Genomic DNA, 23,611 nt, shown 5'->3' with positions numbered 1-23,611 from the left:
ACATGGAGTAGCTAGAGGTGCCAGGTACTAAACTGGGATTCTTGCTACTCTGAAAGGCAAAAATACACAATTTCTCTTAAGCAAACCAAAAAGAGTATCACAGAGTTCATAAGTTGTCACCATTCTGAACTACTGCTTCATGTTTGCAAATTTCCTTTTCAACAAGAAGGCAAAGGATAGTCTTTATTGATAAAATTCCAATTTAATTATTTCACCAAATATAACATTTTAATCCCCTGAAATTACTCCTAGTGGTAACTTTATGTGAACTGGTGGGGGTGGGAGGGAGGGGAAACTTAACAAAAGAAAGTGTTCAGCACATACCTTTATAACAAATGTTCAATTAGTAGGTTGTACTGTCATGAGTCCAGGTCTCTAGTTCTTGGTTATTCGATCAATACACAGTTAACATTCAAAAGCTAGAAGAGAAAGCTTATACCTGGTACATAGTAGGTGCTCAATAAATGGTATTTGTATTATAATGAGTACATTATCATACTATATTACATGATTATTACCAGAGAAACTCTACAACTATAAGTAAACATCAGTTAAGCTTCATGTTACAAAATCAGATGCTGTTAAAGTAAGCTCACTAAAAGAACCTTTTGCTCTTCCAGACTGAGGTAAGCACATGTCATCCTTCTCTTAACCCCTCCACTGAGAGCTGACTTTATCCAATGAAGACTAGGAGCCTCCTCACACTAGCCGCCTCCAGTTGTTGAATAACTTTTCAAGTATTAACTATACAATCGTGCCTTTACCAAATAATCAATGGAATGATCCCCGGTAATTTACTGACCACGTAAAAACTGTGATTCTACCTCACATTAACAGTCATAGAGACATACTTCTTTTCCTCTGTACTGTGGGATGTGCCATTGTCCTTCTGTTTGCTATATAAGGATAAAAGGCCCAGTGGCCACATTTACACAATGAAAAACCTCTTGGATTTAATAGTATTTTGAGAACACACAGGAAGGCACTATTAAAATAATCATTTTTCTTCTGGCATTAAGAAATAAGTAGTGACTGCTTTAATCACTTAATTTTTTCTAGTTCTTCAAAATTCCACTCTCCTGAAAGATGAGATGTATGTGCAGAATGAATCATCTTAAGACAGCTACACTGCACGGAAACCACTTCCCCTCACTGTAGCTCAGCCGACCCTCCTCACTCACGACCCGATTCTCTCAATTATGTCCAAGACGCAGCCAACCCAAAGAAGTGATAAACAACAGGTTCCACTCAGGTCCTCTTCCTCCATCCCTCCGGAAAACAGAAACACCCTCATTCATTCACAAATCCCACACTCGGTCCCTGTGGCTGAGACTTCATGCAACCTGGCTGGTGTCTCCAGGTGAAAACCTGAACACGAGGGCACTATAGTACCGTTGCACCGAGTCTGCACCATTCACCTACGAGCCACGCAAATCCAACCCGGAGCTCAAATTTCATTCAATGGGACTCGCCACCGAACACTCTCAATGATGCCCACCCCTCCTCCTGAGTTGACCCAGCCCAGCCTTCTCCACCTCAGTGAGAAACGGGCCAGCCCACCCGCTTCCCTTCTCCACCTGGTGCCCCAGAACCAGCGCCCTGGACCCCTCCAGGGGTCTTTAATGCTCACATTTCCTGGGCCCTCATCACCCCCATAAATGAAAAGTAAACTCCTCCTTAGTGACAACCTCCCCAAACCAACCACGTCACGGCCACTCAACTCCGCCGGAGCCCCCTACCCGCCGGACGGGGCAGGCGGCCCCCTTCCAGCCCGGGCCGGAGCCCGGCGTTTACCTTGACGCTGGTGTAGCTGGTCTGGGTCTCGGCCTCCGCGCTGCTGCAGCAGTGGCGACTCCGGCCCCTGCAGGTGGTCGCCGCGGGGGCCGTGGAGCCCGCGCTGCTGCCGCTGCCCAGCTCACCGCGGGCCCTGCGGCCGCGGGCGGCACCGGGGGGCCAGGACGCGCGGCTCGGGGGGATGGCGTCGGCGGCGTCGGTCTGGACGAAGAGGCCGTGCAGTGGGGCCGCGGGGCCCTGCGACACGCTGGTGGTCTGGCGGGGCGAGTTGGACTCGTCCGAGTCCCGGCAGTAGATCACGCCGCTCTGCGAGACGTGGATGCTGGGGGCGCAGCCCATCCCTCGGCCGGGGTCCCTCGAGCGCCCGCCCGTGCCCCCGGCCGCCGGGCCCCAGCGCCGCGGCGGCCACCTGCAGTGAGGGGGCGGGCGCCTTGGTGGCGGCGCCCGGACCGCTCGCCCCCCGGCCTGTCTGGCCGCCGCTCCGTCGGGCTCGCCGCGGCACCCCTCGCCGAGCCTCCTGGGGCTGCGCGCGTCACCCCAACTTTCCCTTCTGGGCCATCTTCCTCCCCGAGCGGGAGAGCGCGCACACACAGCGCCCCGCGCGCACGGGTGGCCGCCACCCTCCCCGCCGCGGCGCCCCAAACAAGCTCGCTGCGCCTCCGCCCTCCCCTCCGCCCTCGGCCCGCGCCGCCGCCCAGCTCGACCTCGCCGGGCTCCCGCGGCCCCTGGGCCAGAGCACCGCCCGCCCGCCCGCCTGAACCTCTTTCCCTACTTTCGGTCCGCGCGCGCGTCTCCCTCCCTCCTTCCCTCCCTCCCGCCCGCCTTCCTCTGCGGCGCCCTCTCTCCGCAGCCGCCGCCACTCGGGCCCCGCTGCGCCCCTCGGCCCCGCCCGCCGCTCCCCGCGCTCTCCAGGGCTGAGCAGAGAGTGCCCGCCGCCCGGCTCGGCCCCCGGGGCCCCAGGGCGCGGCAGCGTGCACCACGCCTCGGCGCCCTCCCCTCCTCCGCTGTCCAAAGGCCTCATCCCTCCTGCACCCGTCCCGGGGCCGCCCCCCGGTTCCCCAGCCCCTCTTCCCCTCACGGCACACACCCCGGGCCGGCCCCGAAGGGCGGTGTAGCCTGGGGAGCCCCGCAACAAGCTTCTGGCCTTTCACGAACACGTTGCAACATCCCAGTAAAACACCGCGATGCCCTGTAGGGACCCTCCAGACCATGCCCACCCATCTGACTTGCTCGCCTCCCAGTACTCTCAGAGCATTAAGGAGAGAATTCATGCCTCCATAGTCCCCCGCTTCCCCACGCACTCTGAAGGCTGAGCTGGATGGCTGGCGACCCAGTCTTCAAACGAAGTCCATTCCGTGTCTACTCATCATCTGGAGGTCAAGCCAAGGGACGAGAGGCCCTGCAGAGGACCAAGCACTTGAACACACAAATTCTAAGATCCAAAGAAAGAACAGAAAGAAGCTGTTCGCGTGGTTCTTGGATTTCTCCTCCAGAGTTTTCACCTCTTCCTTGGGTGTCACTAAATTTTCACCCTGGCTTCTACTCCATCCAGCCTCCCGTTGTCCACTGCTCTGCCTGACACCCCAGGCTGGGCTGTCAAAACTGCCTCCCCTCACTCCCCTGAGTGAGGCTACACAGCTTCACACAAGGGGAGCAAGAATACCTTCAGAAGAAGGCTGCTTATCATCGTCTCCGCTGTGCAATCTGGGTTAGCGTTTCGAGGCACCACTGCTCATTTATTCATTGGTTTTTTGAGTGGATCCTGCCTGCTGCCACAGCATCACATGGACAGTCCAAGGAAGGACTCAACAGTAGAGTTGCTTATAAGGTTAAAGGCAAGAACACAGAGTCCTGATGCAAAGCACAAAGAAGTATCAAATTTAAAATAATTTTTTTGGTTCCTCCCTCCCTTTCTCTCCCCCTAACATCAAATTTGGGAATAACTGGATCAAGACTTTATCTTACAGCTTCTAACCTTCATAGAGAAGCAAATCTCAAATTCAGATATACAGAGGAGAAAGAACTAACCTAACCTAGTCTAACTAACCTAAGCTAACCTAAGTCTTCTACTTCTGTTTCTCTTCTCAGTTTAACCCTAGAACTTTCCAACTTTTGGTCTCTTTAAAAATATATATATTTGATGACATGAAAAAGTGTATCTCTAGTTAATGCAGAGAAAGTCTATATTTTCTAATGGACAGACAAATTGCTCATAAAATTTCTGTGCAGGTTGGGTTCCCCAAGAAGCAGATCCTGAAATGGTGTTTAGCAAGCATAAGGTTTATGAGTAAATACTCTAGGACCCTAATCAAAATCTGGAAGGAAAGGAGGGAGGGAGGGAAGTAGGAGGGGGGAGTGGAGATTGAGCAGGGAGAAACTGAGCTAGAATACAGCCTCACTAAAAGCCTCAGGCAACCCTGCAGGGAAAATTCTGAAACGGGATGATGCATCAGAGTTGTCCTGAATTGGGTCTAGGATAAGCCTTTATACTCTTACATGGATCAGCAGTTACTTGCAGGCCACCACAGTAGCCTCAGGCCAGGTGGCTCTCTTCAGCTGAGGCAATCCCCTCATGAGACTGACAGCTGAGCAGAGGGCGATCTGCTGGCAGCACTCCTCCAGCTGAAGGAGTAAGTCCTTCTTTCCTGGCATCGTAGCTTCCACCACAGTTCCCTTCCATGCTCCCTTGTCCCTATCCATGCCTGTAAGAATACCACATTAAATGGTCAAGACTGAGATATAGGGACAGTCATCCATTTGAAATAGGCCTAAGCCTGATGGCTGACATCTGCTCTACTTCCAAGGGACCATTCAGAATCTGGGCAAACATCATTAGAGTTAAATTACAAAAGCACTAGTCTCCATACCAATCCCTGATGCAATGTTAGGTCAGGAGTTACTGGTTCCTAAAGTTTCTCTATGATTCTCTCATATACTCCCATTTCAGTCATTATCCTTCACAGAGCTACCAGTCAATGTCAGCCTTTTTTGACATTTAGAGCCATGCTAATTCTCAGGCCATATGTCTACTTCTTCAGAGTTTTCTCTAGGAATGTGGTTACTATGATGAAAGCTCCCAGAGAAGAGAAAAGGGCCAGTCACTCATTGAGGCTTTGAAGGCAAGAAGATTATGATAAAACAGAAATTACAACCAATCTTCTGGTGGAGAACATTAGGAGCTGAGTCATGAAGGGACAAGTCACCCAGAAGCAAATTTAGGAAAAAAAAAAAATTAGAAGCAAAATTAAAAAAAAAAAAAGATTAAGACTTGAGAGAAGTAAATAACCCCTAGGTGGCTATTGAACAGGACTGAGCTGCTTTAGTATGTTAACTGACCATTACTTATTGGGTTGGGACCGGAGCCTTTCACTGAATGTGAGTTTTTGCAGGAGCAGAAGAGGGAATGGGGGAAATGCACTAGCTATAAATTCTTCCTCCCATTCCCAGAGCAGCCAATAGCTTCAGTATCTTTCTCAGACCTAGCTTCCACTGCCAATTCTGGCTTAGTGAAAGGAAAAAAATAATGTATCCCTATAATCTCCACCAAGTGTTCTCAGTGGGAATGTGTAACCTGCCCCCATCGCTGGCACAAATCTGGTCACTGAAACATGCAGAAGCGTGCAAGCGGAGGAAAAATGGTTTAACTGAAATCGTTCCCTAGCTAAGCTCTGAGGCCTGAGTTCTTGCTCCTGTAAGTGATTTCTGGACCAATTCCCATGTCACAATTTCAGTGCATTCCACAATAACCGCGAAGCCTACAAGTTCAGACATTGCAGATAAAATTTAGGCTCAAGTTACAGAATAAGGCCAGAAAAACCAACATTATAAAAAAATTTGAGTTAAGAAAATTTAGCTACAGCCAATGTCCAAGAAAGAAATCAAACAGCGAAGTAAATCAGAAATTTCTTCTAAACCTCAAAAATGTCCAGGGTCAGCTGAACGGCTTGTATGTTTTATACTGATGTCAAACAAGAGCTGATTTCAGAATTATGACCCAGAAGCACTGCAAGACCCTGAACAATTAAGGTCCCTTCCCATTCTAAATTGGTATAACTCTTCCAGAATTCCTCTAAAGAAGAATAAAATGTGACTAATACATTTTGAGTGATTCTTAACCATAAAGGTTAAAACAATTGCAGCTTTCAGATTAATCTTTAGGTAATCAAACATTTAATCAACCAATCAACCTTACAGAACTCTGAATTCAAACTTTATTCCTAATGGTGGAACTTACTGGAAGTCTAACCACCTGATAAGTGAAACGATACAGTTTATTAGGTAGCCTGGCACAGTGGAAGGTTCACTGAACTCAGAGTGAGAAGGGCGAACTTGAAACTTGTGCTGCTTCTTGTAGCTGTGTAACCTCCAGCAAGTCACTTAACCTCTGGGCCTCAATTTCCTACATCATCTTCAAAGTCTCTAAATCACCAACATTTGGGGATGCTGTGAATTTTTTACTTTCTTTTATTAAATTATTTTAAATTTAGAACAGTGGAATTTTTGACCTGAAAGAGTAGTCCTCAACCTAACTGCTCATCAGAATCACCCTGAGGAATTTGCCAGAAACACAGCAGCTTCCTGATCCCATCCCAGAGACTTGGAGGCAGGCGTCAAGGGCAGGTCCAAAGAAGGTGAGTCCAGTGTAGCCTCTCCACAGCCTCCTTTGGGGGACTAGAATAGAAGCTGAAGTCCTTACAAGAGCCTACAAAATCCTACCTGATGTGGCCCCTGCCCGGCCTTTCTCAGCTCTCTCCCCTCTCACCAGCACTCTCTCTTCTCCAGCCACATTGACCTCTTTGCTCTTTCCCCAAGACACCTAACAATATTAGCCAGGAGCCCTTCCCTCTGCCAATTACGCTGTCAAAAAGGACAGGGCTACCTTCCTCACTTCCCTTAAGTCTCTTCTCAGATGCTGCCTTCTGAGCATCTGAGTAACTCTTATTTATCCCTCCATTGTCCCCCCACCACTCCTGATTTCCCACCCCCCGCTCTGTTTTTCTTATTCCATAGCACTTATCACTTTCCAATTTATTATATAATTAGCTCATTTATTATTATGTTCATTTTCTATCTTCCCCCACTAGAGAGTAGCCTTCGCTACGGCAGGGATTTTTTGGTTTCCTATTCACTGATGGACCAAATTCCTAGTGTCTGGCATATAGTACATGCTGAAATATTTGTTGAATGAATGAATGATTTTTTCTCATTTCTTCCTTTTCTGTCTTTCTCTTCTCTTAACTGTTATATCTCAAAATGGAAGAGGTTTGGGTTTTTTCTTTATTGAGTAGAGGGTTATGTTCTTTGTTTTTGGTTTTTAAAGCCAGTGAATGCCTTGACCTGATAATCCTCCTTTTGGCAATATACATCAGAAAAAGTCAAAAGAATAAAACAATAACTTATACAAAGATGTTGCAACACTATTTACAATAATGAAAGTGGAGATAATCTAAACATCAAACACTTAGGGAATAGCTCAACAAATTACACTAGCAGTCAGAATACCGCTATTTAAATGTGTATGGATTAAATATTTATATATAGTATATGTAGATTGATTACAACTATGGGAAATGCATGTCTATCTGTTGAGGTTCATAAGTGAATGTAAAGTGATATAGATAAGAAGTTGGAGAACGACAAATTTCTTTTTGTGAAAAACTATTTTACTGGGACTTCCCTGGTGGCGCAGTGGTTAAGAATCTGCCTGCCAATGCAGGGGACACGGGCTCAAGCCCTGGTGTGGGAAGATCCCACATGTCGCGGAGCAACTAAGCCCGTGCACCACAGCTACTGAACCTGCGCTCTAGAGCCCGCGAACCACAACTACTGAGCCCACATGCCACAACTACTGAAGCCCGCGCACCTAGAGCCCGTGCTCCGCAACAAGAGAAGCCACCGCAGTGAGAAGCCCACGCACCACAACAAAGACTAGCCCCCGCTCACCGCAACTAGAGGAAGCCCGCGCACGGCAACAAAGACCCAACACAGCCAAAAATAAATAAATAAATGAAGGAATAAATTGATTAATTAATTAATTTTAAAAAAACTATTTCACCAAATACACAAGTAATGTACATGAATGAGCATCATGTTTCTTAATTCTCTCCTCAAAAATATTTTAGCTAAGTATTTTTTAAAATATTTAGTATTTATTTATTTGGCTGCACCAGATCATAGTTGCGGCATGCAGGATCTTCGTTGCTGAGTGTGGGACAATTAGTTACGTCATGTGGGCTCTTAGTTGTGGCATGCATGCAGGATCTAGTTCCCTGACCAGGGATGGAACCCGGGCCCCCTGCATTGGGAGCATGGAGTCAACCGCTGGACCACCAGGGAACTCCCTAGCTAACTATATTTTCTTTTATGGACTCCCACTGATTTTTTTTCTTTCAGACAGAAGGTAGAAGATGGAAAAAATTAAAGAAGGAAAAGGATCAGACATAAATGGAGACAGAAATAATTTCTCTATCTTTTACAAATTTCTCTGTAATTTACAAAGGAAATACAAAACCAGAGGCACAGAGACACAAAGGTACAGAGGCTAAAAGAAAGTGAGAGTTAAAAAAAGACATGGGAACCACTTTCATGGTGAAATATTCCTACCAAGTGGATTTACAGCTCTTTTAAGGAAGTAAAAATAAGTTGTAAGTTGTATGTTTAACTGTAAGTGTATCACTTTTGGGACCTTTTACCACAGACCAAGTGAAATTTAGGAGACGGTTTGGCCCATAGGATGGTTTTTCCAAGCCAGTTGTAGAATATGCAAAAAGAGATGCAGGAAGGTGATTCAGCCAACATCTGACTTTTTTAGGTTAACGTCATCAAACATGGAATCCACTGAACACTGGGCCCTGAATCCATGTACTCAAAAGTGATCTGACCATTAACAAGAACACCACAGCGGGGGGCCTGGGGGGTGGGCAGCGGCAGGCTGCATCAGCCCTGGAGAGGGGCCTCCAGAGCCTTCTTGTTATTCATCTTCAGAATTCTCCTGGACTCAAATAGTTAGGCTATGAAAAATGAAATATTCATTTCCAAAAATCTTGTGAATACATTTCACAAGAGCATCAGGCATAAAAGAATATACAAATGAAGCACGAGGTACAGTCTTACTCCAAAGGAGCTTCCAGAGCAATCAGGGAGATGAGAGTTACACACAAGAAGTGACAGAGCATAATATATGAGCTGACACTCAAGGCATAAGAGCAAAAATGAGCAGTACCGGCAATTCTTTTTAGTAATTATGACAATTGTGGAAGGCTTGCTGGAGAAGGGGACATGTCAGTTGGACCTCAACCAGAGGTTGAGGACTTTTCAAGCAAGGGAAAGAGCATGAGCAAAGGCACAGAGGCAGAATTTACCTTGGTGGATCCAGAAGACAGTGAGCAGATGAGATAACTAGACAGTGTCTCCTGAGGTGGGGATGGTAAGGTTGGAAGGGGAAGAAAGAAGACAGAAAATGGAAGACTGAAAATTCTCCTATATGTAGTGGAAGTCAATGTAGGTCCTACCACCCTTAAGTAAACTCCCCATGTGAAAATCTAGATTTAGAAACAAATTCTTGTCTTGCAAAATAAGTTTGTGTTTGCCAAATGATTAAACATTGGCTTTCTAAAAAAAATAGTAGACTGCATGGCTTCAATGAATACTTTTCTACAGCACTATAATTTTGGGGGGTATTAAGTCAGGGTTTAAATTATTAATTCACTCTGATTTGACTTAAGCTATATAATATATAAAGCAAAGCACATTTGTTTCTAAATTAGTGTGACATTTCCTCAATGGTTCATGGCTAATAAAATAAAAAAAGGTTCAGGATTTTAAGCAGGTCCTCCTCTATGTGTACACACACTTTGCTAAGCTCTAAAAGATTCCATTACACTATGTGATGCTAATGTCATTCATTCACTCATTCATTCCATCAAATATTAACTGAGGGGCTACCATGTATCAGACACTAACTAGGCACTGGGAAACAAGACAGAAACAGTCTCTTCTATAGAGTTAGAATACGATGGGGGGATTGGAAGGACAAAAAACACTACAGTTCTCTGGTAGTGGTGAAGCTTGTACAGGGATTCAAAGTACATTGATGTGATAGAGAGGGGGTAGGTTATGGATGTTTTCTCAGAGGAGATGACATTTAAGATTCTCAAAAAACCTTACCAAAGGAGTATCGGTCTTGTCATCTATCCATCCACCAATCCACGCAATAAGAACACTGAGCACCCACCACTGTGCCAGGTCCTGAGAGGGACGCAAAGAAGGAACATCCTCAGTACCCACTCTCAGACAGTTCTATCAGGAACACAGACACACACCCAGAGAAGTGTGTTAACACTTGCTTTGGAAAAATAATCCAAGCGCAGAGAGAAAGATCACTGTGGGTGGAGTGATGCAGAAGATGTCACTGAGGAGTGTGGCACTTGGAAGAAAGGACGGTATTTGAATAAGAGGAAAAGAGGCCATTCCAGAGAGAATAATGTGAGCAAAGGCCTAGAGGTGGGCACACAAACTGAATGCTTGAAGAACAATGAAGTAGGTTATTCAAAAGGTGTGTGGTGTGGGGGAAGAGGATAGCATTATTTTGGCTGACAAGGTAGGCTCGGACCTACCAGGGAACCAAATGCCAGAGTAAGGAGTTTGGCAAAATTCTAGTCATTGGGAATCACTGAGGTTTTTTCAGTAAGACTGTACCTTAAAAGTGCGAATTTACTGAGGTGAATCTGGTTGCATTTTCAAGAAGGACTGGTGAAGGGAGTCTGGAATGAGGATCAGTAAGGCGCTATAATAATCCAGGCATGGGATAATAGGGACTGTTCTGGATTTGGAGATAGGGCCATTAGGGAGGTAATTACCGTAAAATGAGGTCATAAGGGTGAGGCCCTAATCCAATAGAACCCATATCCTTATAAGAAGAGGAAGCGACACCAGAGCGCTTTCTCTCTCTCTCCAGGCCCACACACAGAGAAAAGGCCATATCAGCACACAGTGAGAAGGCATGTCAGCTTCTAGGTCCTCCACACTAACAAGGTCATGGCCCTCCTTTCGCAGTGTAGCTAAGAATACAGTCTCTTTGCCAAGATGTCCTTGGGTTTCCCTACAGTCTGGTCTACACAGGGATATGAGTTTCTTGCTTCATGTCCAGATTGTTAAATTCGGTCTTTTGATACTTCTGCTTCGAGGACAGCTTTTGAGCCCTGGGATTTTCCCTCTTAACTAGCTAAAGGTGCCTCAAGGCTGCAGATCAGCCCAAGGGCCCTACATTAACACCTTCTGTGGTTCTGATGTCTTAATCCTCTCCCTTGGGCTGCTAGGGCTGTGAAAGGAGGTGTTCTAGAAGGGATTTTGGCAGAAAGGCTCTTCCTTCTCGGAGTCTGACATTTGCTCAGCAGCGTGGCACTTCCCGTGTTACACCATTAAACATCTCCTAGGCAACAGTAGCTGGGGGCATGACTGATTACTTCTTCATACCTCATATGATGTGGCTTATAATAAATTAAGTCTGCTATAGGAGCCTTTCCAGGGTTCGCCACACCAGCAGCTGTCAAACTTTAGCATACATCAAAATTGCCTAAAACAGAGCGCAGGGTCTGAGAATTTTTATTTGTAACTAGTTCCCAGACGATGCAGATGCTCCTGATGCCAGGTCACACTTTGAAAACCACTGCTATACATAAAATAACAATATTACAAAACAAAAACAACGACAAAAAAAAAAAACCCTTTACCTGTGATGTTTTATTTTCTGAAGCATAATATAACTTGTGCATAAACCTGAATGTTTAATTATACAAAGCAATGTAACAAAGCACTATCATCCGGCAATTTATAACAACCGTAAAGTTGTGGGTTTCAGTGATGCCCCTCCAAGCCAGGGACTTAGGACAGGTTCTCAAGACATGGCAGCATGCTGTGGCATGGGCGGGGGGCAGGGGAACTTACAGAAGTAAACTTTATGTTTAAATGCACACCAGCAGAGCTATATAAATTTCCAGTAGAATACCTGGTTTTCTTTTTCTTGATATATAGTGCTGAAGCCTAGGAAGACAAACGTTCACTAACTTTTAGGAACAATAAGTAAAGTTCTGGAAAGCAGTGTCCTAGGGAATAGGAGGAGGAAGATAGTGTGAATTCAAGCCAGTGTAACTACACAAAGCAAATAAAATTCGTTTCAGAACACTGGCTGAATAACAATAATACCAATGGCTACTACTTAGGAGGTGGCTTACTATGTAAGTGTTGTACTTTACATGTTTTGTCTCTGTACACAATTTCTGCATGTATGATGTATCTCTGTATACTTCTCTTCTTCTACCTTTGGATATGAAATCTTTCAACATCTCCTTTCTGTTTACCATTAACCTGAAGCCCCACCCAGCATGGCTAAATAATTACTTGCTTTCTGTTGAGCGTGGAGTCATAAAATTTTATAAGTTATAAAAATCTTACATAGCCCTTAAATATATATGTGTGTGTGTGTGTGTGTGTATATATATATATATATGGCTTAGGCAATATGTACTGTATTTCTCACTGAGATCTAAAAGATAAGATTCAGATCCTTCTTAATGGGGGATCTTTTTGAAATCACCAACAAAAACATCAACTTCAAAAGGAAAAAACAACCCTAGATTTTAGAAATGAAAATGACACATTAGGAGAAATATAGTATGAGAATTGTCTCATGTTGTTAAATTAGGGAATCAAGCCAGGCTTTAAGATTTTCCCTTTCTTAACACTTTTGAGAGACATACAGCCCAGCCACAAAGTCTATACATTTATAAGACATTTTAAGCACTAAACTGTAGAAAGTTTTGTAAGAAATTCATAGCTTATTATAATTCAGATGGCATAAATTTCCACATTAATTGTACTTTTAATATGTTCTCCTGTATGTACAAGTATAAAACATATATAATAATGAGTTAGAGATGCCACAACTTCAAGTAACCTCTATTCTTCGGAAATGTAGGAAGCAAGACATGAATGGCCATTATTAGAACTCCAGCTATCAGGTGCTTAGAAATTTCCCCTGAGAAAGGTCTGAGAGTCGTTTCAGAGCCTAAATACTGTATCAGAAAGTCATATGAGCTCTATTTGGAGTGGATGTGCGGGAAAAGGAAAATAGGCATAGAAGCCATTGTGGGACAGACAATTTCACAATTATAAACAATGTAGTGCAGTTCTTCCAAATTTCTTTGCAATATCCATTGTTTATATTTTAAATTATAGAAGAATGAAGAAAAAAGAACACAAAATATCTCAGAGTATATCTTCAAATAGAATTGCATTCAAGATGGCAACCTTAAAAAAAAAAAAAGATGGCAACCTTTTGTGTAGGATCATGAATAAATATTTGTAGCGTGGACTTACTTCTGGCTGTGATGAAGAAACAGGGACCAAATTTACCCTTCTTCCATTAACAACTAAAAAAACAGATAAAATATACAAAACAATTATTTTCAGATATTGGACAATAGGTAGCTCAGGACTGTCATCCCTGAGAGAAAGAAAACAGATGAGGTATACAATATTACCTTACCTTTTATCCTGGAGACACATTCCATACCTTGGGGCAGGGAAGGAGTCCCAGCCAGAGTCCAGTGGTGTCACTGACTTGAGGTAACAGAAATCAGAGTTTGGAGAGGCTTTTGCAGATGGAATTTATGAGACAGAGTTTCAGAAAGAGGAAACTATATATACAAAGAGTACTGACGGATACTTGAAAGTTTACTAAATACTCAGACAAGCATGAGTAGGGTAAAATTCCACAGACCAGGAAGAGAGTGACTGGAAAGCTGTAAGCTGAACAATTCAGAGCTCACGAAGAACTGGAAGCCATCCAAGTTCTCACCAGCCAGAATAGAAAGTCCTTGCTGATCACTCAAAAATTTACTGGAAAATCCAGTGAGTCGTGCTTTAAGAATAAGGTTAAAGAATGCTTGGAAAAGACTACTCCAGATATACATTTAAAATTTTAAAAACAATCCTTTAAAGGGTCAAACTGAACCAAAATTAACTTAATTGTCTGCCAAAACAAAATCCAACATTCTTTAAAGAAAACAAAATCTAAACACTCAACAATGTAACATTCAAAATGTCTAACACACAATTGAAATTACTAGGTATGCTAAGTAGGAAATATGGCCAATAACCATAAGACCAGCAAATGGAAACAGAAATAAGAGAAATATTGGAATTTACAGATAAGAACATTAAAAGAGCCACTATAACTATTGTCCAATTATTGAAAGGAAAACATAAACAATGTAAGAAGATAATTTTTTTAAAAGAAGAGATTTTAAAAAGGAATCAAGTTCTAAAAATGAAAAATACAAGTTCTGAAATCAAATAGTCACTAGATAGGACTAAGAGCATATTAGACACTGTAGTAGAAAAGATTGGTGAACAGGAAAACATGCTAATCAAAACTATTCAAATTAAAGCAAAGAGAGAGAGAAAGCTAAAAGAAAACTAAAAGAGCCTTGGTGACTCAACAAATATAAGAAATTCAACAAACCTCAAGCAGAATAAACCAAAAGAGAACTATACCAAGACACAATATAATTCTGGAAAAACTGATAAAAAGAAAAACTTTAAAAGCCAGAGAAAAAGGGGCATAATAAATACAGAGGAAAAAAGATAAGAATGAAAGAATTCTCATTAGAAACTAAAAAATCCAGAAGAATATGGAGGGATATTTTAAAGTGCTGAGAGAAGAAACTGCCAACCTGGAAGAAATGGACAACTTCTTAGAAATGCACAACCTTCCGAGGTTGAACCAGGAAGAAAGAGAAAATATGAACAGACCAATCACAAGCACTGAAATTGAAACTATGATTAAAAATCTTCCAACGAACAAAAGCCCCAGACCAGATGGCTTCACAGGTGAATTCTATGAAAAGAGCCAACACCTATCCTTCTCAAACTCTTCCAAAATATAGCAGAGGGAGGAACACTCCCAAACTCATTCTACAAGGCCACCATCACCCTGATACCAAAACCAGACAAGGATGTCACAAAGAAAGAAAACTACAGGCCAATATCACTGATGAACATAGATGCAAAAATCCTCAACAAAATACTAGCAAACAGAATCCAATAGCACATTAAAAGGATCATACACCACGATCAAGTGGGGTTAATCCCAGGATTGCAAGGATTCTTCAATATACGCAAATCAATCAATGTGATACACCATATTAACAAATTGAAGGATAAAAACCATATGATCATCTCAATACATGCAGAGAAAGCTTCCAACAAAATTCAACACCCATTTATGATAAAAATCCTCCAGAAAGTAGGCATAGAGGGAACTTTCCTCAACATAATAAAGGCCATATATGACAAACCCACAGCCAACATCATCCTCAATGGTGAAAAACTGAAACCATTTCCACTAAGATCAGGAACAAGACAAGGTTGCCCACTCTCACCACCATTATTCAACACAGTTTTGGAAGTTTTAGCCACAGCAATCAGAGAAGAAAAAGAAATAAAAGGAATCCAAATCAGAAAAGAAGAAGTAAAGCTGTCACTGTTTGCAGATGACATGATACTATACATAGAGAATCCTGAACATGCTACCAGAAAACTACTAGAGCTAATCAATGAATTTGGTAAAGTGGCAGGATACAAAATTAATGCACAGAAATCTCTTGCATTCCTATACACTAATGATGAAAAATCTGAAAGTGAAATTAAGAAAACACTCCCATTTACCATTTCAACAAAAAGAATAAAATACCTAGGAATAAACCTACCTAAGGAGACAAAAGACCTGTATACAGAAAATTATAAGACACTGATGAAAGAAATTGAAAATGATACAAATAGATGGAGAGATATACCATGTTCTTGGATTGGAAGAATCAACATTGTGAAAATGACTATACTACTCAAAGCAATCTACAGATTCAATGCAATCCCTATCAAACTAACACTGGCATTTTTCACAGAACTAGAACAAAAAATTTCACAATTTGTATGCAAACACAAAGGACCCCAAACAGCCAAAGCAATGTTGAGAAAGATAAATGGAGCTGGAGGAATCAGGCTCCTGGACTCAGACTATACTACAAAGCTACAGCAATCAAGACAGTATGGCATTGGCACAAAAACAGAAATATAGATCAATGGAAAAGGATAGAAAGCCCAGAGATAAACCCACACACATATGGTCACCTTATCTTTAATAAAGAGGCAAGAATATACAGTGGAGAAAAGACAGCCTCTTCGATAAGTGCTGTTGGGAAAACTGGACAGCTACATGTAAAAGAATGAAATTAGAACACTTCCTAACACCATACACAGAAATAAACTCAAAATGGATTAAAGACCTAAATGTAAGGCCAGACACCATCAAACTCTTAGAGGAAAACATAGGCAGAACACTCTATGACATAAATCACAGCAAATCCTTTTTGATCCACCTCCTAGAGAAATGGAAATAAAAACAAAAATAAACAAATGGGACCTAATGAAACTTCAAAGCTTTTGTACAGCAAAGGAAACCATAAACAAGACCAGAAGACAACCCTCAGAATGGAAGAAAATATTTGCAAATGAAGCAACTGACAAAGGATTAATCTCCAAAATTTACAAGCAGCTCATGCAGCTCAATATCAAAAAAACAAACAACCCAATCCAAAAATGGGCAGAAGACCTAAATAGACATTTCTCCAAAGAAGATATACAGATTGCCAACAAACACATGAGAGGGTGCTCAACATCACTAATCATTAGAGAAATGCAAATCAAAACTATAATGAGGTACCACCTCATGCCAGTCAGAATGGCCATCATCAAAAAATCTACAAACAACAAATGCTGGAGAGGGTGTGGAGAAAAGGGAACCCTCTTACACTGTTGGTGGGAATGTAAATTGATACAGCCACTATGGAGAACAGTATGGAGGTGCCTTAAAAAACTAAAAATAGAACTACCATATGACCCAGCAATCCCACTACTGCACATATACCCTTAGAAAGCTATAATTCAAGAAGAGTCATGTACCAAAATATTCATTGCAGCTCTATTCTCAATTGCCAGGACACGGAAGCAACCTAAGTGTCCATCAACAGATGAATGGATAAATAAGATGTGGCACATATATACAATGGAATATTACTCAGCCATAAAAAGAAATGAAATTGAGCTACTTGTAGTGAGGTGGATGTACCTAGAGTCTGTCATACAGAGTGAAGTAAGTCAGAAAGAGAAAAACAAATACCGTATGCTTACACATATATATGGAATCTTAAAAAAAAAAATGGTCATGAAGAACCTAGGGGCAAGACGTGAATAAAGGCACAGACCTACTAGAGAATGAACTTGAGGACATGGGGCGGGGGAAGGGTAAGCTGGGACAAAGTGAGAGAGTGGCATGGACATATATACACTACCAAACGTAAAACAGATAGCTAGTGGGAAGGAGCCGCATAGCACAGGGAGATCAGCTCGGTGCTTTGTGACCACCTAGAGGGGTGGGATTGGGAGGGTGGGAGGGAGGGAGATGCAAGAGGGAAGAGATATGGGGACACATGTATATGTATAACTGATTCACTTTGTTATAAAGCAGAAACTAACACAGTCTTGTAAAGCAATTATACTCCAATAAAGATGTTTAAAAAAAAGAAGAAACTGTCAAGTTGTGCAGAAAAAATATTCAAAAAAATGAAGGTAAATGAAGACTTTTTCAGACAAATAACAATTGAGAGAATTCATCACCAGCAATTATGCATTACAAGAAAAGTTTTAAAAGTTCTTTAAGCAGAAGGGAAATGAGACCAGTTAGAAAGTTGAATACACACAAATAAATAAATGTCATTAAAATGATACAGGCACCCTTTGTTTTATTGTGCTTTGCTTTACTGCATTTTGCAGATAGTGAATTTTTACAAATTGAAGGTTTCTAGCTACCCTGCAACAAGCAAATCTATCAGTGTCAATTTTCCAGTTTGCTCATTTTGTGTCTCTGTGTCACAATTTAGTAATTTTAGCAATATTTCAAATGTTTTCATTAGTATTATATTTGTTATGCTGATCTGTGATCAGTGATCTTTGATGTTACTATTACAACTCACTGTAGGCTCATCCGATGGTTAGCAATTTTTAGCAACAAAATATTTTTAAATTAAAGTATGTACATTGTTTTCAGACATAGTGCTATTGCACACTTACTAGACTACAGTATAGTGTAAACAGAAATTTTATAGGCACTGGGAAACAAAACAATTCATGTGATTCATGTTATTGCAATATTCGCTTTATTGCAGTGGTCTGGAACCAAACCCGCAATATCTCCAAGGAATGTCTGTAAATATGAGGGTAAATATAAAATACTTTTTTTAAATTTTTATTGCTTTTAAAAGATAATTAACTTTATAGCAAAAATAATAGCAATATATTGTGGTATTTATAAAATATGTAGGAGTAAAATGCAAAACTAGCACAAAGAATGGGAGGGAGTACATGGAAGTATACTGTAGGATTCTTGAATTAAACACTAAGGAGCATAATATTATTTGAAAGTACATTATGATAACTTTAAAAGTATATACTATAAATGTAAGAGCAATTACTAAGAAAAGAAACAAAGAAGTAACTAATATGAAATAAAATCATTAAAATTACTCAACACAAAAGAATGCAGAGGAAGAGGGGAAAAGAAAGAGCAGATGCAAAAAATAGAAAACAAATATTAATGTGATAGCCTTATATCATACCATAGAGATATTTTAATTAAATTATTGTGATTACTAATTACATTAAATGTAAATGATCCAAGCACAATAATTAAACCAAGTATATATTATCTTTAAAAATCTACTTTAAATATAAAGACACAGATTAGTTAAAAGTAATAGGATAGAATAAGACATACCATGCAAATACTAAATATAAGAAAGCTGGAGTGTCTATAATGATATCACATAAAGTAGATTTCAGAACAAGCTATACTCAGGAATACAAAGGCATTTCATTATGATAAAGGGGTCAGTTCATCCAGAAGACATAACAATCCTAAATATGAAAGCACTCAATAACAGAGCTTCAATATACATTAATCAGAAACTGATAAAACTGAAAAGAGGAATAAACAAATCCACAATTATACTTGGAAACTTCCTCTTGCAGAAGCTGATATAACAAATAGAAAAAGAATCAGTAAGTATATAAAAATACCATTAGTCAACTTGGCATAATTTATATTTATCTCACTACTCAGTAAGAGCAGAATGCACATTTTTTTAAGGTACACATGTAACATTCACCAAGATATACTATAGGCTAATCCATAAAAAAGTCTCAATATATTTAAAATATTGAACTCATACACAGAATGTTCTCTGATCACAGTAGATTTAAAGTAGAACTCAATAACAAAATTATCTGAAAAATCCAGATATATTTGGAAATTAAACAACATACTTCTAAGTAACCCATAAGTCAAATAAGCACATGGGAAATTAGAAAATATTTGAACTGAATAAAAATGAAAAGAAATCGAACCTTGTAGATGCAGCTAAAGTGGTACTTAAAGGGAAATATATGCTTTAAAAGCTTTTGTTAGAAGAAGGGTCCAAATCCAGTGAGCTAAGATTCCACTTAAGAGTCTAGGAAAAAAGAAAGAGCAAATTAGATCTAAACTTAGAAGAAAGAAGGACATAATAAATATAAAAGCAGAAATTAACATGTAGGTGACAAATAAACAATAGACAAACTCAATGTGTAAAAAAGCTGGTTTTTAGAAAGATCAACAAAATTAATAAACCTCTAGCAAGATTGGCCAATAAAAAAAGACAGACAACACCAGTTATTGACATCAGTCACCCTATAGGCATTAAAAGGGTAAGAAGAGAATATTGCAAACAAATTTATGTGAATAAATTAATAATTTAGATAAAATGGACATATTCCTATAAATATTCAAAGAACGAAAACTCACTCAAGAAAAATTATTTTTAAATCTAAATCTCCCTAAAGGAACTGAATTTGTGTTTAAAATTTGCTTACAAAGAAAACTCCATCTCAGAAACATTCTCTGGTAAAGCCTGTAAAACTCACAAGGAATAAATAATACCAACATTACACAAACATTTTCATAAAATTGAGCAATAGGAAGCCCTTCATAATTCATATTATATGGCTCGAATTATCCAGATACCAAAGCAAAAAAAAATTAAAAACATAGACATTATAAGAAAAAAAGATTGCAAATATATCCCTGAACATAGATGCAAAAACCCTAACAAAATTTAGCAAATTAAATCCAGCAATATATTTTAAAAACTAGTATACCATGACCAAGTTGTATTTATCCCAGGAATGCAAAGTTAGTTTCACATTCAAAAGTCAATCAGTGTGCAAAAGAATGAAGCTGGACTCTTTCCTCACACCATATATAAAAACTGAAAATGCATCATAGACAAATTTAAAAGCTAAAATTATTCTTAGAAGAAAGCATAGAGACAAATCTTCATGATCTTGGATTTGGCAAAGGTTTTTTAAATACAATACCAAAAGTACAAGCAACGAAAGAAAAACTGATAAATTGTACTTCATCAAAATTAAAAACTTTTGTACATCAAAGGACACTATCAAGGAAGTGAAAAGACACTCCACAGAATGGGAGAAACTATTTGAAAATCATATACCTAATTAGGGTTAACGATCCAGAATATATAAAGAACTCTACAACTCAACTACATAAAGACAAACAACCCAATGGAAAAGGGGGCAAAGGACTTGAATAGAAATTTCTCCAAAGAAGACATACAAATGACCAACAAGCGTATTAGGGAAATGCAATTCAAAACCACAATAAGGTGTCACTTCATACGAACTAGGATAGCTAAAACTTTTTTAAAAATAAAAATAACAAGTGTTAGTAATGATGTGGAGAAACTGGAACCCTTATACATTGTTGCTGGTGGGAATGTAAAATGGTGAAACTGCTATGGAAACAGTTTGTCAGTTCCTCAAAAAGTTAAACACAGAGTTACCATATGACTCAGAAATTCTACTCCTAGGTATACATCCCAAAGAATTGACAGCAGATGTTCTAAAACCTTTTCATGAATGTTGACAGCAGCACTAGTCACAATAGCCAAAAGGTGGAAACAACCCAAATATTCATCAACAGATGAATGGATAAACAAAACGTGGTATATCTATACAATCGAAATTTATTCAGCCATAAAAAAAATGAAGTGCAGATACATACTACAACATGGATGAACCCTGACGACATTATGCTAAGTAAAAGAAGCCAAACACAAGGCCACATACTATTTTTCTATTTATATGAAATATCCAGAGACAGAAAGCAGATTAGTGGTTGCCAGGGGCTGGAGGAAGATGTGAATAGGGAGTGACTGCCTAATGGGCATGGGCTTTCCTTTTAGAGAGAGCAAAATGTTCTGGACCTAGAGAGTAGAGGTGGTTGCACAACATTGTAAACATACTTAACAGCACTGAATTGTATACTTTAAAATGGTTTAAGTGGTGAATATTATGTTATGTGCATTTACCACAATAAAAAAATCAATCAATATAATTCACTACTTTAATAGAATAAAAGAAAAAACATACCATCATCTCAATAGATGTAGGAAAAGCATTTGACAATTTGCTACATATTCATGATAAGAACTCTCAATAAATCATGTGTAGAAAATCAATCTGATTTTTAAAAATCTATGAAAAACTGACGGCAATCATCCTACTTAAAAGTGAAATGAGGAACAGAGGATCAGGAATAAGGCACAGGTGTGCACTATCACCAAATCTATACTGGAGGCCTTATCCAGCACAATAAAGAGATAAGAAAAAGGAAAAATACTCAGATTGGAAAGGAAGAAGTAAAACTTTATTTATTCACAGACAACATAGTTGTGCACATAAAAAATCCTAAAGACTCTACAGAAAAAGCTACTAGAACTAACAAGTGAATTTAGCAAAATTACAGGATACAGGTCAACAATCAAAAATCAATTGTATTCTATATACTAACAATGAACAATTGGAAATTGAAATTTAAAATACTATTTACAATGATATTAAAAAGTATAAAAGTTTCTCTCTAGATCTCCACATTGAAAGCTATAAAACACTGCTGAGAGAAATTAAGAAGTCCTTAATAAACAGATACGTATAATATTCTTGTATCAGAAGACTTTATATTGCTGAGATGGCAATTCTCTCTCAATTGATCAATAGATTCAATACAATTCTAATCAAAACCCCAGCAGGTTTTGTTGTTGTTGTTGTTGTTAGAAACTGTCAAGGTGATTCTAAAATTTATGTAGAAATACAAAAGACCCAAAATAGCCAATGAATTCTGAAAAAGAACAAAGTTGGAAGATAAACAATACTTGATTTTGAGATTTAATATAAAGTTATAGTAATCAAGACAGAGTGGTATTGTCATAAGGATAGTTAGTGTCCACATACAGACTCAGGTTATGAGAGTCAATTAATTTGCAATGAAAGTGTCAAGACACTTCAATGGAGAAAATACAACCTTTTCAACAAATGGTGGTGGAATGACTGGATATCCATATACAAAAACAAAACACAAACAAGCAACCCTCATCCCTTACCTTACACCAAACACAAATATTAACTAGAAATAGATCATAGAACTAAAGAAGCTAAACCTAAACACAGGAGAAAATCTTTACTAACTTCAGGGAGACAAAGATTACTTAGAAAGAATGTAAAATGCATAACCCATAAAAGAAAAAAAACTTGATAAACTGGAATTCAACAAAAGTGTAAAAGTGTGCTCCTTTGAAGATAATTTTAAGAAAATAAAAAGGCAAGCCACAGACTGGAAGAACTATATATTCAAAGATGTATCCAGAATATATAAAGAATTCTTACAATCAATAACCAAAAGACAACTCAATTAACAATTGGGCAAAAAGTTTGGAACAGACACTTCACAATACAAGACATTAAAATAGCCAGTAAGCACGTGAAAAAAAAATGCTCAGCATCATTATTAGTCGTTAGTGAAATGCAAATAAAGCCACAATGAGATATCACTATACATCCTCTAAAATAGCTAAAAATGGAAGAGGCTGACAATACCAAGTGACAACAAGGATGTGGAACAATTGGAACTCTCATACATTGCTGTTGGGAAGGTAAACAGTCTGACAGTTTCTTATTAAACATACACTTACCTTACAACCATGAGATTTCAATTCTAGGCACTCACCCAAGAGAAATGAAAATATATGCCCAGAGGCTTGTCTAGAGCAGCACTTAAAATAATAGCTCCAAACTGGAAATAACCCAAATGTTCATTACCAGGTGAGTAAATAAATTGTAGTACATCCATAAAACAGAATACAACTCAATGATAAAATGTGACAAACGAATTGATATACACAGTAATATGGACAAATCTCAAAATCATTACACTGGGTGAAAGAAGACAGACACAAAAGGCTCATGTATGATTTTCTTGATATTAAATTCAAAAAAAGATAAATCTAGTCTACTGGAATAAAAAGAAGGCAAGTGACTACTTGAGGTCTATGGTGGGGTTGAGAACTGACTGGGCAGGAGCACAAGGGATGGGATGACAGAACTGTTCTGTATCTAGACTGCGGTAACGATTCATGGGCATATTCTGTGATTGCATACTTTGCCCAAACCAGCAAGCTGTACACTTCAAAGGTATATATTTATTTTTTTTAAAAACTTGCAATATTTGCCTGATGTTATAGACTGAAGTGTGCCCCCCAAAATTCAAAGGTTGAAGTCTTAACCCTCAATGACTATACTTGGAGATAGG

General features: G+C 39.7%; 1 protein-coding gene across 4 annotated transcripts in view; it reads right to left on the bottom strand.

Annotated features, from left to right (window-relative positions):
- PDE8B (phosphodiesterase 8B) overlaps positions 1 to 23,611 on the bottom strand; it is a 319,793-nt gene that overhangs the window by 252,627 nt on the left and 43,555 nt on the right. The window contains exon 1 of one of the 4 annotated variants that reach the window (XM_029216167.1): positions 13,340 to 13,456. The exons of 2 other annotated variants lie outside the window; for them this stretch is intronic. Coding sequence is in view for 1 of the 2 variants with exons in the window: in XM_029216164.1 (XP_029071997.1) it covers positions 1,795 to 2,133 (339 nt within the window). In the remaining variant the exon portion in view is untranslated. Of the gene's footprint in view, positions 1 to 1,794; positions 2,173 to 13,339; positions 13,457 to 23,611 lie in introns of those variants that run through there. One more of the 4 variants, XM_029216164.1, reaches the window with a different exon arrangement.

This window comes from Monodon monoceros, unplaced genomic scaffold, assembly GCF_005190385.1.
Source record: "Monodon monoceros isolate NGI ecotype Baffin Bay Population unplaced genomic scaffold, NGI_Narwhal_1 Super_Scaffold_12, whole genome shotgun sequence".
Lineage (NCBI taxonomy): Eukaryota > Metazoa > Chordata > Mammalia > Artiodactyla > Monodontidae > Monodon > Monodon monoceros.
This window is presented reverse-complemented; position numbering and strand designations above follow the sequence as displayed.